At 45.9% G+C, this 13,748-nt stretch overlaps 1 protein-coding gene across 6 annotated transcripts; it reads right to left on the bottom strand.

Moving 5' to 3' along the window:
• Positions 1-1,769: 1,769 nt before the first annotated feature.
• Positions 1,770-13,727, bottom strand: LOC131591733 (protein mono-ADP-ribosyltransferase PARP12-like). Of its 6 annotated transcripts, XM_058862733.1 has the most exons (10): positions 9,670-9,687; positions 8,221-8,311; positions 8,016-8,056; positions 6,991-7,126; positions 6,390-6,510; positions 5,293-5,377; positions 4,409-4,484; positions 3,563-3,693; positions 2,519-2,670; positions 1,770-2,119 (listed from the first exon to the last, which is right to left on the bottom strand). In XM_058862733.1, exons 4-10 carry the CDS (start codon positions 7,048-7,050, stop codon positions 1,839-1,841), a joined length of 906 nt encoding a protein of 301 aa, XP_058718716.1. In that variant the 5' UTR covers positions 7,051-7,126; positions 8,016-8,056; positions 8,221-8,311; positions 9,670-9,687; the 3' UTR covers positions 1,770-1,838. The 6 variants fall into 6 exon arrangements, with proteins under 6 accessions (XP_058718716.1, XP_058718715.1, XP_058718717.1 ...); XM_058862732.1 differs by lacking the exon at positions 8,221-8,311 and having other exon boundaries at positions 9,670-10,207; XM_058862734.1 differs by lacking the exons at positions 8,221-8,311; positions 9,670-9,687 and adding an exon at positions 9,470-9,663.
• Between the last annotated feature and the right edge of the window lie 21 nt (positions 13,728-13,748).

A 13,748-nucleotide genomic window follows, 5' to 3' on the forward strand; every position in this document is an offset into this window, starting at 1 on the left:
TGCAGTCAGAAATAGTTTTGACTTACTGGAAAATCTCATTTTCTTCCAAACTGTGCATGTTTGCACCTGTCCTCTGTTCTCTGCCTGGTTTCTTCTTTTTCAGATCAACAACCCCCCCCTTTTCCTGTGGCTGGCCTGCTTCTCAGCAGGCTTTTCCTTACCTTCTCCTGCCTCTGAGGAATTTGGCTATCATACTCTGAAGCCCACCTTGCTGGAAAGAACTCTCTCCCACATGATGAGTGGTTTCTTTTGTCATGGAGGAGAAGAATGGGGGAAGATGATTTATACATGGGCATAATTCCACAGAGTATTTTGTATAATAGCAAAACTCTTCCCAAACCCTCCATCTCCCTGCCCTTGTCCTGCCCAAAGGCTGCATGTCCAAGCCCCCTTAAGCTGATTAAGCCATGGAGGAAATCTGTGGAATGTTGCAAGGACCAATGCAGGGTGACAGCTGAAAATGGTCACAGTTCAGTCCCTTCTCATCCACTTCAAGTGACTGTCATTTTTACTTCCTGACTGCGTGGAAAGTTCTCTGCTCACCTGTGACTGACGAGACTTGATAACTAATTTGCAAAAGAACAATCTTTACGCTTCTGCAAAAGCAGTGAGACATGGAAGTGCATGAATTAGTGCATCTTAGGGACTTATTGCAGTCTTTCCAAATTTTCTAAAGGCACTGATCAAGCCTGAAGATAGCAGCTTTAGGAAAGCTGATGAAATCCTACACACAGCCCTCCTCTTGGTTCCTTCCAGCTATGGCACACACAAGTGAACCATTTGTGAGTCCTCTGCTGAATTACAGCTTATACATCACAACTGTTTTAAAATAAACCATTCATTTTTGTTTCCATGCTATCAGTCATCCCAAATGTTATCCCATTATCCACCAAGTTTCAAGTACTATGACCATAATTCAAGCTTTCCCCACTGTCCATCCTAGCTGGAGTACACACCACCAGGGAACTTCTCCATCATTGAGAGTGCCAGGCAGCAGCAGGGTAATCCAGAACAGCCACCACCAGTGCCAGCCTGCAGGGTGGCAGGGAGGTGGCCATGCCAGCAGCCAGCCCTCACAAAGCCCCTGTGTCTCACCACTCACTGCTGCAGGAGCTGGCTCCACAGCCCTGGTGGGACACTGTTTTGTGCCATTATTCAGCCCACCATGGACTTCCTCACTGCTGGTGTCATGGCATTGGAGGGATCTAACTTCAGCAGCTGCCATATCCCTGTTTTTCTTGACCTAAATCCAGTGTGGACAGAGGAAGGAGTGAGTGTTACAGAGACATGCAGACTTGATACAGCAGAACAAGGTAAGAAGAGATGTCAGCAATATGACCAGGAAACAAAGCAAAGTTCTTTGCCAACATTCATTACAAAGCCTTCAGGATGCAGGAGCTTCCTGTTATTTACTTGAAAGACAGGCCATAATTCCTCTCTTGAGCACCATGATGTAGGTACTTTCACTTTTCCTTCCACATTCCCTGCCCAGCCTCCCTTTGGCATATCAGCACCATTACAGGCAGGAATCAACCCCTAGGTGAACATATCAGTGGATCAAGGTCATTTTAACTCAGCAGGTGTCACAGTATGCAAGGCAAGTATGTCCTCATTCCAGGCTAGACATATGGTGAATGGTAAAGATTTGCACTGGTTATGGGGAAAAAAATCACCCCTAACAAAAAAACTATGCCCCCAAAGCCATCAAGGGATTGGTATCAGTTCATTGCATTACAAAGTGTTCTAAAGCTGCAACTAAAATTAAACAAACATTAAAAAAAAAAAAGTACTGAAGAGTAATTTATTCAGTGTGAATTCAAAGGACATTCCACCATTCATTACAGGACCACACAGCTGGTCTCAGTGCTGTACTCCAAGATATAGGCAGGGTAAATTTGTTGCTTCTCAAAGATGACAAAGATGGAAGGGTCTGTCGGGTCATCCACGCAGCTGTCATAAAGTCTGTTTGAATTTTTGGCTCTGGGTGGAGGGCGGCAGTACTCAGGATTCCCCTGCACAAAGTCTCCAACAAGAACCTGGGCTACAAACATTCTGTAGCGCCCACTGTGAGAGGAACAGTACTCGTGGGAATAGCTGGCATCTCTGGCAAAGTAGCTTCCTAGGGAGCAGAAAAAGCCACAGGTCAGACAATACACCAGCCAAGGGACAAACACATGATAATAACACTTTAGCAGCCAGCAATTCAACAACCCCAGCTAGCCCTACAACATGTGGGAACATTCTTGCCAGGAATTCCCACATTGGCTTATTGTAAAGTACCGACAAACTCCAGTCTGCATTTTGCCATCCACCTCCCATCACACCTGTCCAAGAGCAGGTACCCGAGGCAAAGAGAGGTGGGAAATCCTGGGATGGGATTGCTGTGGGTGCTGGGTGATGTACACAGGTGAGAGTGCCTTAAAGGCAAGAGTACATGGGTGTCTCACTCACATGGCCCAGCCTGGCTGGGCTCTGCAGTCCCTGCTGCTACAGCCCCTACACCCTTCTGCACTTGTACCTTTTCCATACATCGTCCCATGAGTCCCACAGAGTCTCCAGTCAAAGTTCTGCTCACAGATGGCAGACACATGGGATGGACTTGTGCCATGGAACAGGAGCCTCTCATTTACCGCTTTCAATTGATGGAGCTTCCTCATCTTTTCTTTTTGCCTAGAGACAAAATAAAAAATAAAAAAAAACACCAAAAACAAAAACAAAACCCAAACAAACAAACAACAAAATTATTTGTTATCCTGGTTCAAACAAGGAGAGTTTCCCAACTCAACTCTTCCTACTTCTGGGTTATGGAGGAACAGTGACACCACTCTCAGTGGGGTTACTGCCTGCTTTGCGCTTCTGCTGGTACCCTGCAGCACAGCTGGCTCCTGCCAGCAAAACAAAAAGTTCTCAGCATCACTATGGACTGCGTCACCCACAACTTCATACCACATGAGAGAGTAAAGAGACAAACATCTCTTGACTGGGAATTGGTCAGTTCCCATGTTACATAAATCCTGAATATAAAAAAATGATTATAAAACTGAGCTGTATGAAGCCACAGTGAAGACTGTATAATCTCTGCCCCTTTATCACAAAAAATACCTCTCCTGGTTTTTTCTTTCTTTTTTTAACTCCTATGTGGAAGACGCTAAAACCAAAAGAATAAACCTGAAACACCAACGCTCAGTTATGATGAAGGAAAAGAATTTGCTTTTTTGAATAACACTAGCAGGAATCACACACACATCTTGCTAGGGATAAAAGGCCCATTTCTACACACACAAAAGAACACAGATGCAACCTTAACAGCCCAGTCACAGAAAGAGGTGCCCCAGTCTCCTTCCAGGACTGCCCCAGGGAAGCCTCAGCCTCAGAGACCCAGGTTTTGGGGCAGTCATAAGCCTGGGCCACCAGCCAGACCTGGGAAGAGAGATACATGGCAGCCTCACCTCTGCTGGACTGCTGAATTTGGCAGCTCCAAACGTAGTCTATGGAGGACCACAGGTCAGGAAATACCACTCTTCTCATACAGTAAGGATAATGAAATAAAATAGATACAAACCACTGAAAAATGTCCCAAAGTGTTGGGTTCTGGATCCTCTGCAGTTGGTTGATGCAGTAATTTTTCATTGTCTTCTCAAACAGACTCTTGATTTTTCTATATTCTTGGGAATCATAACTGAGCTGTATCAACTGAAAATTTTTAAAACACTAAAAATAAGGTATTACTAAGAGTATCAACTCCCAGTCCTTCCAAAGGACTCATCAACCTTCTCACATCTGCTGAAAAGCCCTATCAGAAAAATCACAAGCTGCTCCTGTTTTTCCTGTTAACCCTCCTTTACCATCACTCCCCATGGGGAAGCCCAGGTGCCGGCTGAGGGAAATCAGTGCAATCCCATGAGAGCTTCCTTTAGAGGACGCACCTCCACATCTGGACTACTTTTAGTTCAGAGTAACCTGAAGTTGAAACACACAGCAGTATTCAGGCTGAAGCAGAGTGAAAGTTTCATCTGACACTCTAGCTCCTTCCCTACAGGGCTAAGCTGCAGTTTTACTACAGCAAGTAACAGCCTGCCCCAAACTGAGAGAAGAAATACCTCCTTCAGATGCAATTAATCTGCTTTATCAGAGGATGAAGTGCTTTGAGAGAGTGCAAAGGACAGGTATGAGCAGCAATGGCCTTTTTTACCCTTTGTGGCATCATAGGGGATCTCAGTGGGCCTCCCAGGAAATGCATGTCTATTCTGAATATTAAACTGTTGGTCATGTTTCACATCATAGTTGCTTATTTTACAAGATACATTTTTAAAAGCTGGTAACATCTCAAATGCCTTGAATTATGCTCTTGGAAAAATCAGTACAGGAGAGAGGTCTCCTCATCCACTGGGGAGCTGGAAAGTCCTACCTTGAACCCGATATCAGGTAGAGCAGTTTTGTCCCACTGTGGAGGATAGACAGGATGCGAGAGAGTCATGTTTTGGCTACAGAACAGAAAAAGGAGCCAGTCAGCTGGTGATACTCCTAACCAAATCCCCCTTCTGGAGACTTTAACCACAGGCTCTAAAGCACCCTTCAGGCATCCATTCAGGAGCTACAGTGTGTTTGCTTTTTGAATGAACACACCTTAAGTTGAACCAACACTTTATTTGAACCTTTAGCTTCACATGCACTGTCTTCTGGTGAGTTTCTAAAGCAGAGACAGCTCTTATTAAAATAAATCAGTACCACAAATAACATTTATAGCAGATGTGTTCAAATTCTGTTAAGCTGAACTTCTCTTAGAAAAAGCCATAAGATAGGGTATCTCAAGTAAGTACCCCTAATTCACTTCATTTCAGTGGATTTGCCTGTTCTGAGTTTTAGTTTATCCTCAGCTTTTCAAGGGATGACATCCATATGCACCACAGCTCTTGGGATTGGCAGTCCCTCACTCCTAATAGCTGCACAGTTTATTTACTAGTGTTGGGGCATAAATCAAGGAATAAAAGCTCCTGGCATAGTTGTGTCAGCCCTATGTGGCCTTGCCTCTCACAGAGAGAGCAGATCTACTCCAGTGGTCTCTCACAGCTGCCAGAGACTGCCATCAAACGTCTCTCCAGACAGCTTTACAGAAGCATTGCTTGATTTACAGATACTGTCACTGCAAAATGTACTGTTAAACCAGTCAGGAAAAGGTATCTAGAAATGAATTTAAGAAATACAAAATAGCATTCTAGGCAGGTAGGAGGAACTTCTTACCAGAAAGGTGCTGTCCTCTAGAGACATTGTTAAACAGTGAATGTGCATTACCTTCCATCTTGTCCACCTTCAGGCTGTTTAGGCAGTCGAATAACACTTCTTTGAGTTTGAAAGAGCAGATTTGTTTGGATCATGTCTTGAAGAAAAACAAAATAACTCAATAATGAGATAATTGTCTAGGGACAGGCTCTTAAATATTAAGTAAAAATAAAAGAGGAGATAGCCTTGAATATTGCATTGTGGAGCTCTTTCTATCCCACCCACCCCAGTTCAAACTTAATTCCCTCTTGCACTGCTCCTACTTGGAGATCAGCAAGGTTAACCACTTGTTAGCACAGGTTGTGAAACTTGAAGGCAACCAAGCACTAACTGCACCTGCACTGGTATTCACATCCAGACTGCTGGCCAGAGAAAACCTCATCTGATGGCAGGCCTACAGCAGAAAAGAATTTTCAGTGCAATGGGGCCACAAACCTGGCTTTCCTGGCAGCACAGGGCTGCTCTATGGTGCTAAAAGGAAAGCCTGCCCTCTCTTCTTGGTCCTGTAACAATATCACAGACAACATGCTATGTGACATGGCTAATTATCCATTGTTTCCTCCTTTAAATGCCACTCTTTATTCATGCCAGGAAACATTCCAAGTTTGGAAAGCTAACAGGAGTTTTAAGACGGGTAAATAAATAAGAAACAGAAAAGCATTTCTCATTTCCCCATTTCTCTCTCTCTGTGCAACCAGCCCTAAATTTGTGTTTGCTGCACAATGCTTTCTCTCCTGCAAGTAGCTTGCAAGATGTTCACCATGGGCTCACTTCTTCACCTTTTGACTTTTCAGTGCCTTTTTTTTTTTTCTCATTCCTCCTTTTCAGGTGTATAAACCCAAATGTGTAAGCCAAGGTGCCATGAAGCATTTATTCTCAACTCTTCTAAATGTACAATATTTTCAGGTATATTTTTTGACTACAGATGCCCAAGTGAGAACTTCAAGTGGAGCATCCCTAAACTGCAGAGAAATTTACCTACTGCTCAAGTTCTGCTTGGAGAAAATTTGCAGGAGGAAGAAGAGCTGTTTGAAGAGATACAGACATTGTGTGAAAACATTCAAGCCAGCTGCTCTGTGTAATGAACTTAAAACAAGGAGATACTTCACCTGCAAAGTCTAACTTATACTTCTGAGAACCAGCCCTGAAAAAAATAACACCATTCTTGTCAGCTAGATATTCATTCTCCAGAAATGCAGATGTTACAGTGGCAGTGACGTGATCTGGGTGCTGCAGAAAGAACAACGAAATTATATATGTTAGAAACCACCCTTCAGTTTAGGTGTCACCTTGGGGAAATACTGATGTTTTCCCCAGGCCCCTGTGAGAGGATGATGTTTTGTAGTAAATCTCTATGGCTTCAAGCGTTTGGTTCTACAGCAATGGAGGGGTACCCCACTGAGCACAGCTGCTTCTAACAACAGCAACAAAGCAGCCTTCAGCCTGTGTGGTCAGCTCCAGCCAAATTATGTTTGTCAGCTCTGGAAAATGCACCCACTTTCAAAGCCAGTCCCTTGAAAGCCTTCACAGGGTTCCAGTCCTGCTTTGAGGGACAATTAAAAAGACAATTCCACACAGGCATTGGAGCAGCACTGCAAGGGCACCCAGCGGTGCGTGTAGAACACACCAGCTGCAGAACAACACGCTCTAAACAACTCTCCAAAGATGGCTTAACAAAAGCTTTTGGCATGAACAGCAAATGAATTTCACCTCTTTCCCGTACTCAATCCATTGCTTGGAATCATCGAGCCAATACCAGACATACTCCATTTCAGCAGCAGACAGATGGGTCAGGAGACAACTCAAGTGCAGAAGAGCAGATGGGCACCTGGCTGCTTGCTCTGCCCTGCATTGGAAAAGAAATCCAGACCAAACTAGATGTCTTTTCCAAAGCTGTCAAGTTGTGCAGTATCCCTGGTCTGATCAGAAATCTATTCACTTCTCAAAAAAGGAGACTCCCTCCAGCTGGGAAGTGCAGATTTGCCCCAGAACTGAGGAACTGGTGTTTGGATGTTTACAGGGCATGGTAAACACCACAGAAATGACCCTGACTGCTCTGGCTTGGACCTGTGCCACTGATTTTCCCCAAAATATATCTTCCTAAAAAACACCTTTTAAGAAAGTACATTTGGCACAAAGATTCTCCTGCAGCCCACAAAGAAGGCCACGGTGAGCCAGCTGCTCCCCTGAAGCCTGTGGAGATCCATGGAGCAGAGATCCACACTGCAGCCCATGGAAAAGCCCGTGCTGTAGCCTGTGGACAGGCCCCAAGGAAAGCTGCAGTCCATGGAGAAGAACCTGTGCTGGAGCACATTTATCCTGAAGGACTGGAGCCCATGGGAAATGAACCATGCTGAAGCATGGGAAATTTTGAGAACATTGGAGGTGTAGATGGCAAACCTTAGAGACTGAGGACAGCATCCATTTCCCTTCCCCTCTGCGATCCTTTGGTAGGAGAGGGTAGAAAAGTCAGGAATGAAGGAGTGAAGTTGAACCTGGGAATCCAGCAGGATGGGAGAGGGGAAGTAGGAGACCTAATTTTCTTTTCTCACAATTTGAATCTATTTTAATTGGCAATAAATTAACTTCCCCAAGTCAAGTCTGTCTTGCCCAATGTTCACCTTGGCTTTATCTCAAATTATTAATTTTCCCATCCTATTTTCTCCCTGCTGTCCTGCTGAGGATAGGGAGTGAGAGAGCAGCTCTCATTTGGAGGAGGGGATATCATTACTTACCAGCAAAGTCTCTGCTCTGCACTCTATCCTAGACACAGCACCTACGAAGAGAAGAACATGAAGCAGGTAGTCACTGCTAATTCCAGCTCATAGGATTTTACTTTGCATCCTTGCTGGGCATCACTGTTCATTTAATCTTCCAGTTTTGGACTTAGACAACACTTTTTTAATGTATCTTACCAATTTACTGCCCCTACAACATTACCTATCGTGGATCACATATCCATAGCCAAAAGCTGCCAGCCGTTGAGCTTCCAGCAGTCTGTGACAGAGCTGCTCTGAGCTGCCTGAAGAATCTGAACACGATATTGAAACAGAAACTGGAAATGATCATGTGTCCAGCTCTGATGCCCTTTGTTCTTTGGCAGGGATCAAGGGTATTCAGAGCAAGCCAGTGAGAGGAAATCTTTACAGGAGCAGCTCCCTCATAGAGCTGTTTACAGTGCAAAGGTCCACAAAACAAAGGCGTGGCAGTCCCAGACTGCCAGAACAAAAAGCGAGGAAAAGCCCGGGTCTCCTTTGCAGACAGACCTTGTTCCAGCGCTATCTGTGTACACAGTAACACTGGCCAGGCCTGCTCCTACAAAAATGCTCCAAATTCTTCTTCTCTTGTTTTGCAGGGCGTTCAAGAGATCCAGCACAACCATGAGATTTTTTGGACGTGGCTGTTCCTGTTTTCCCCTCTGCACAGCACCATGATGCTTCTGCTACCCGCACGGCTGAAGAATTTGAAGTTTGTGGATTTGAAGGGTGGGATTTGAGGGGGGAAGTGGGGAGAGGGGAAATGGAAAGGAAATCAGGGAAGTGGGGTGAGATTATATTTCCAGACAGCTTTTTTCCACTGCTGCTCCCCTCTCTTTTCCTTCTATCCCCACTCCAGATAACCCCTGCTAAGCCCTTCCAGCTTCCCTGCCGGGACTTGGGGCTCCCAGTCTGCCCTAATCACATGAGCTTGCAAAACTGTCCACTGGCTACTTGCTTCCCTTTTCACTTTCCAGCATTTCTCTCCATACTGGAATTCTCCTTTCACCAACTAACCACAAATAGAAATAAACAGAGTGAAACACTTAAAAAAAGCAGACAAATATTTCACCAGCAAGACAGGTAGTGTCCTTCACTACCATTCACACTTCCATTTTGCTGAAGATCTCACTACATGGTCTTGTGCAACTGTACGTTTACTTTTTATATCTTAACAGGAATAATTTTATACAGAGAAAACTTCATACTTAAAAAGCAACCTCATGCTAGCTTTTCCCTTACACAAGAAGAAAAGATGAATGAATGAAGATACAAACACAATTTACAGTATGACAAAGTGCAAGCAGGTATCCCTTCAGCAGACCGTAAAGCCAAGCCCACAAGCTATGAAATCCTGAACTTCCTGTATGTCCAACCCTCCCCTCTCAGCTGCACCCTGGGAAGGCTGTCAGAGCCCAGCATGTGCCACTTGCCTGGCACAGTTCTGTCCTCAGGCTGCCCAGTCACCACCCTCAGGAGCTGAAGGCATCAGCCTTGTGCTTGCCAGGCTGGATGAGCCTCCTCAGCCCTTGCTCTGCATGGCAAAGGTGCCCTGGCTGCAGCAACACCTTCAAAAGTAAACCACAGCTGGCCTGTGAGAGCTCCCTGTGAGCTGCCCACAGCACATCTGTACCTCACAGTCTTCCTCGCAGCCTCTCACCGTGGGACCACGGATTCCTCTCTGCCACAGACCCTTGAGGAAGTGGGGCTGAGTAACATTTCCTTCTGGTTATTGCGACAGACGCATGCGCATCTGCCAAGTACGAGCCGGCCGGCCAGGCACAGCCCAGGGCTTTGGCAGATACAGCTGCAAAATCAACATCACTATGAACCAGCAGAGTTTATCCCTGCTTCTGGGTTCCTGTCATCGCACTTATCTAAAGCAAATTCCTCCCAGCCTTCCAATAGCTGGGGATATTCAGGATCTTCTCCTTTCTATAATGAGCAGCTTCTGCTGAACATCATTCTTGGAAACCCAACAGCTGTTTTTGCATTGTAAAGTGACCCCCCCAAATCTCGGTGCAGAAAGTGGGTGCATCATTCCTCCTGCTGTCCCCAGGGTCAGTGATGGCACTGGTGGGGGTTTTGCAGCAAGCAGAGCCACACTGAGCCACACAAACCTGTATGTGCTGAGCACAGAGCCCTGCAAGACAGGCTCGCTCAGCCCTCAGAGCTCTGCACCGTCTCAGGTGTTTGTGCTCCTGTACCTTGAAGTCTGATCCTGCTCTCTGCTCTTCCCACACAAATCAGACAAGGCTTAGGAGCTTTCCAATCTGACCTCCAGCCTTTCAAAAGCTGACAGAGCTTCCCAGCAGAGCTCTAAGGTATAAAGCTTAACAACAGGTCAAGTAGTCTTAACCATGCAAACTTGTTAAGCCAAAAGCATTTCTTTGGCCTTTTTTTTTTTCCCCCCTCAGATTCTGTTCAGTTGAACTGCCCAGAAGATTTTTCTTTCCTGGTGATCCAGTCACACCAGATCAGTAGTGACTGAAACACATAAACCTCTGAGTTTTCAGAAAGTATGCACTTTGACTGCATTCTATAGACATAGCATTAAAACAAACAAACCCAACAGCAACAAAAAAACCTCTAGCGCACACAAAAAAAAGAAAAAAAAAAAGACAACACCACAAATGTGATTATGAAGTTGAACTCTCTTTCACTTCTGGCCATTCTTGAAGCTCTTAGGCCTTCTGAGGCCTAAGTAGACATGAGACAACAGCTTTAGGAAGAGCATTCTGGCTTGGTAGAAAATGTTTACATATCTTTGCTGGAAGCAGGACACCATCTGCTCTAAAAACAAACAACAGTCCACAAACTGGAAACTTGAGCTCCCTGTGAACTGACACCTTGAACATTGTATTTTTTATTTTTATCGCTTTTAATTGCAACATCATCTGTGGAGCTGTTGAACCTCTGATTTCTCCACCATGCTACTACATCTGTCTGCATTTCCAGAGTCTTGGAATGGAACAGGTCTTGGAGCAAACATCCTATGCATAGCCCTGCAAGATCATATTCCTGCACAGTCAGCAGGGGCACCCAAGTGTGGTTTCCCGGTATATGTCAACTAATTTATCCTTTATAAAGAAACCATGGTCCAGCAGGTAGTGTCAATTAGTTTCCTCCCAGGATTTTCAATTCTTGTTCACTTTTCCTCTTCAGAGGAAATAGACAAAGAAGAGCCATTTCACCCTTTGTCTGTGCCTCTGTGACACACAGCAGCTCTGTTGCAATTTCAGACGGCTCCAAGGTTTGATGTGGGAGTCCTGATGCTACAACACATGCACACTGTGTTCACATGGGTCATGCAGCCTGGGACCAGGCTGGCAGTACCTCATACTTCTACCCTAAGATGTGTAAAATCCCCCAAATCACAGAGAATCACAGAATCACTGGGTTGGAAGAGACCTTCAAGATTGTTGAGTCCAACCCAGCCCTAACACATCAACTAAACCATGGCACGGAGTGCCACATCCAGTCTTTCTTTAAACACATCCAGGGATGGTGACTCCACCATCTCCCCAGGCAGACTGTTCCAGTATTAATCTTTCCATGAAGAACTTTTTCCTAATGTCCTGCCTAAATTTCCCTTGGCGCAACTTGAGACTGTGTCCTCTCATTCTATCAGTTGCTGCCTGGATAAAGAGACCAACCCCCACCTGAGTGTGATAGGTGATACGGTCACCTCTGAGTCTCCTTTTCTCCAGGCTGAACAACCCCAGCTCCCTCAGCTGTTCCTCACAGGGTTTGTGTTCCCAGCCCCTCACCAGCCTCGTTGCCTCCTCTGGACGCACTCAAGTGTCTCAACGTCCTTCCCGAACTGAGAGGCCAGAACTGGACACAGAACTCACAGAGCAACCTCACCAGTGCTGAGCACAGGGGGAGAATGATCTCCCTGCTCCTGCTGGCCACACTACTCCTGATATAGGCCAGGAGCCATATGCCTTCTTGGCCACCAGGGCACACTGCTGGCTCATGTTCAGCAGCTGTCACCAGCACCCCCAGGTAATTTTCTGCCTGGGCACTGTCCAGCCACACCATCCCCAGCCTGTAGCACTGGGTTATTGTGGCCAAAATGCAGGACTCAGCACTTGGACTTATTAAACTTCATCCCATTGGACTTTGCCCATCCATCCAACCGTTCCAAGTCTCTCTGCAGAGCCCTCCTACCTTCCAACAGATCGACACACACTCCCAGATTAGTGTCATCTGAAAATTTACTAATGAAGGACGCAATACCCTTATCAATATTTTAATTGATGACATGGAACAGAACTGGCCCCAGCACAGACCCCTGGGGGACACCACTGGTCACTGGCTGCCAGCTGGATGCAGCACCATTCACCACCACTCCCTGGGCCTGACCATCCAGCCAGTTCTTAACCCAGCAAAGAGTGCTCCTGTCCAAGCCATGGGCTGCCAGCTTCTCCAGGAGTGTGCTGTGGGAGACAGTGTCAGAGACCTTGCTGCAGGCCAACTAGGCAACATCCACAGCCTTTCCTCCTAAAGCTATGCTGGCTGGGTCTGATACCTTGGCCATCCTATAAGTGCTGCATGATGACACTCAGTATAAGCTTCTCTGTTACCTTACCAGGTACTGAGGTCAGGCTGACTGGCCTACAATTACCAGTATCCTCCTATCCTCCTTCCCACCCTTTTTGTGAATGGGTGTCACATTGCCCAGCTTCCAGACATTTGGAACCTGACCAGTGAGCCAGGATTGTGGTAAATGATGGAAAGTGGCTTCACAAGCTCATCTGGCAGCTCCCTCATCACCCTGGGATGGATCCCATCTGGGCTCATAGATGGATGAATATTCAAGAGGCTCAGCAGTTCTCTGTCTGCCTCCTCCTGGATGACAGGGGGACCATTCTGCTCCCTGACACCATCTACCAACCCAGGAGGAATGTTGTCCTGAAGACAAGTTGCTTTCCCACTAAAGACTGAAGCTAAGAAGGTATTAAGCACTTCTTCCTTCTCTTCATCTGCAGTTACTAAGTTCCCTCCCTTATCCAATGAAGAAAAAAGGTTGGTCTTAGCCTTCCTTTACCATTAATATATTTGTAAAAACATTTTTTATTGTCTTTTACAGAAGTTGCCATTTTAAGTTCAAACTGAGTTTTGGCCTCTCTATTTTTTTTCCTACATGCTCTAGCAGCCCCCTTAAATACTTCCTGAGAGACCTGACTCTCCTTCCAAAGATGACACATCCTTTTTTTGTTCCTAAGTTCCTCCAAAACCTCCTTGCCCATCCAGGCTGGACGTTTGTCTTGTACCAGTACCTAAGTGGGTGGATTCAGGAAATGTTGGGGTGATTGATCTCACCTGGTTCTGCAAGGTCTTCTGCAGGTTGGTTCCCCAGCCACCCATACTGGTCCTGCTTCACCAGTGGGGTGCTGTGGGAAGCTGTACCAGGGGGTTCAGCTTCAGCAAAGCCTGGCTTGAGGAGAGACTGGCTGTTGTCTGGGACCCTGGAAGCATTTCCAGATCTCACTTGAATCCATTTCATCATTTAAAGCCAGTACTTTCTCCTGTAGGTTGTGATGGTTTCTGCTGTGAGGATTTTCCCAGTGAGACTGTATTTCCTGTTGGACAATCTCCAGCAGCTGGTAAATTAAATTGTGGGAGGGTAGTGGGGAAACAAGCCCTGTAACCACACTGCTGCTGTCCCAGCTTAATTCAGCACAGGAACAGGAAGCAATCATTACA

Source organism: Poecile atricapillus, chromosome W, assembly GCF_030490865.1.
Source record: "Poecile atricapillus isolate bPoeAtr1 chromosome W, bPoeAtr1.hap1, whole genome shotgun sequence".
NCBI classification, from domain to species: domain Eukaryota; kingdom Metazoa; phylum Chordata; class Aves; order Passeriformes; family Paridae; genus Poecile; species Poecile atricapillus.

Coding starts and splice junctions, on each gene's coding strand:
- LOC131591733 (XM_058862729.1), bottom strand. CDS start 13,551: ATGATGAAATGGATTCAAGTGAGATCTGGAAATGCTTCCAGGGTCCCA. Junction 8,057..13,364: donor AGAAGACCTTGCAGAACCAG/GTGAGATCAATC, acceptor TTCTCTTCGTAG/GTGCTGTGTCTAGGATAGAG. Junction 4,485..5,292: donor GAAGGTGGACAAGATGGAAG/GTAATGCACATT, acceptor TCTGTTCTGTAG/CCAAAACATGACTCTCTCGC.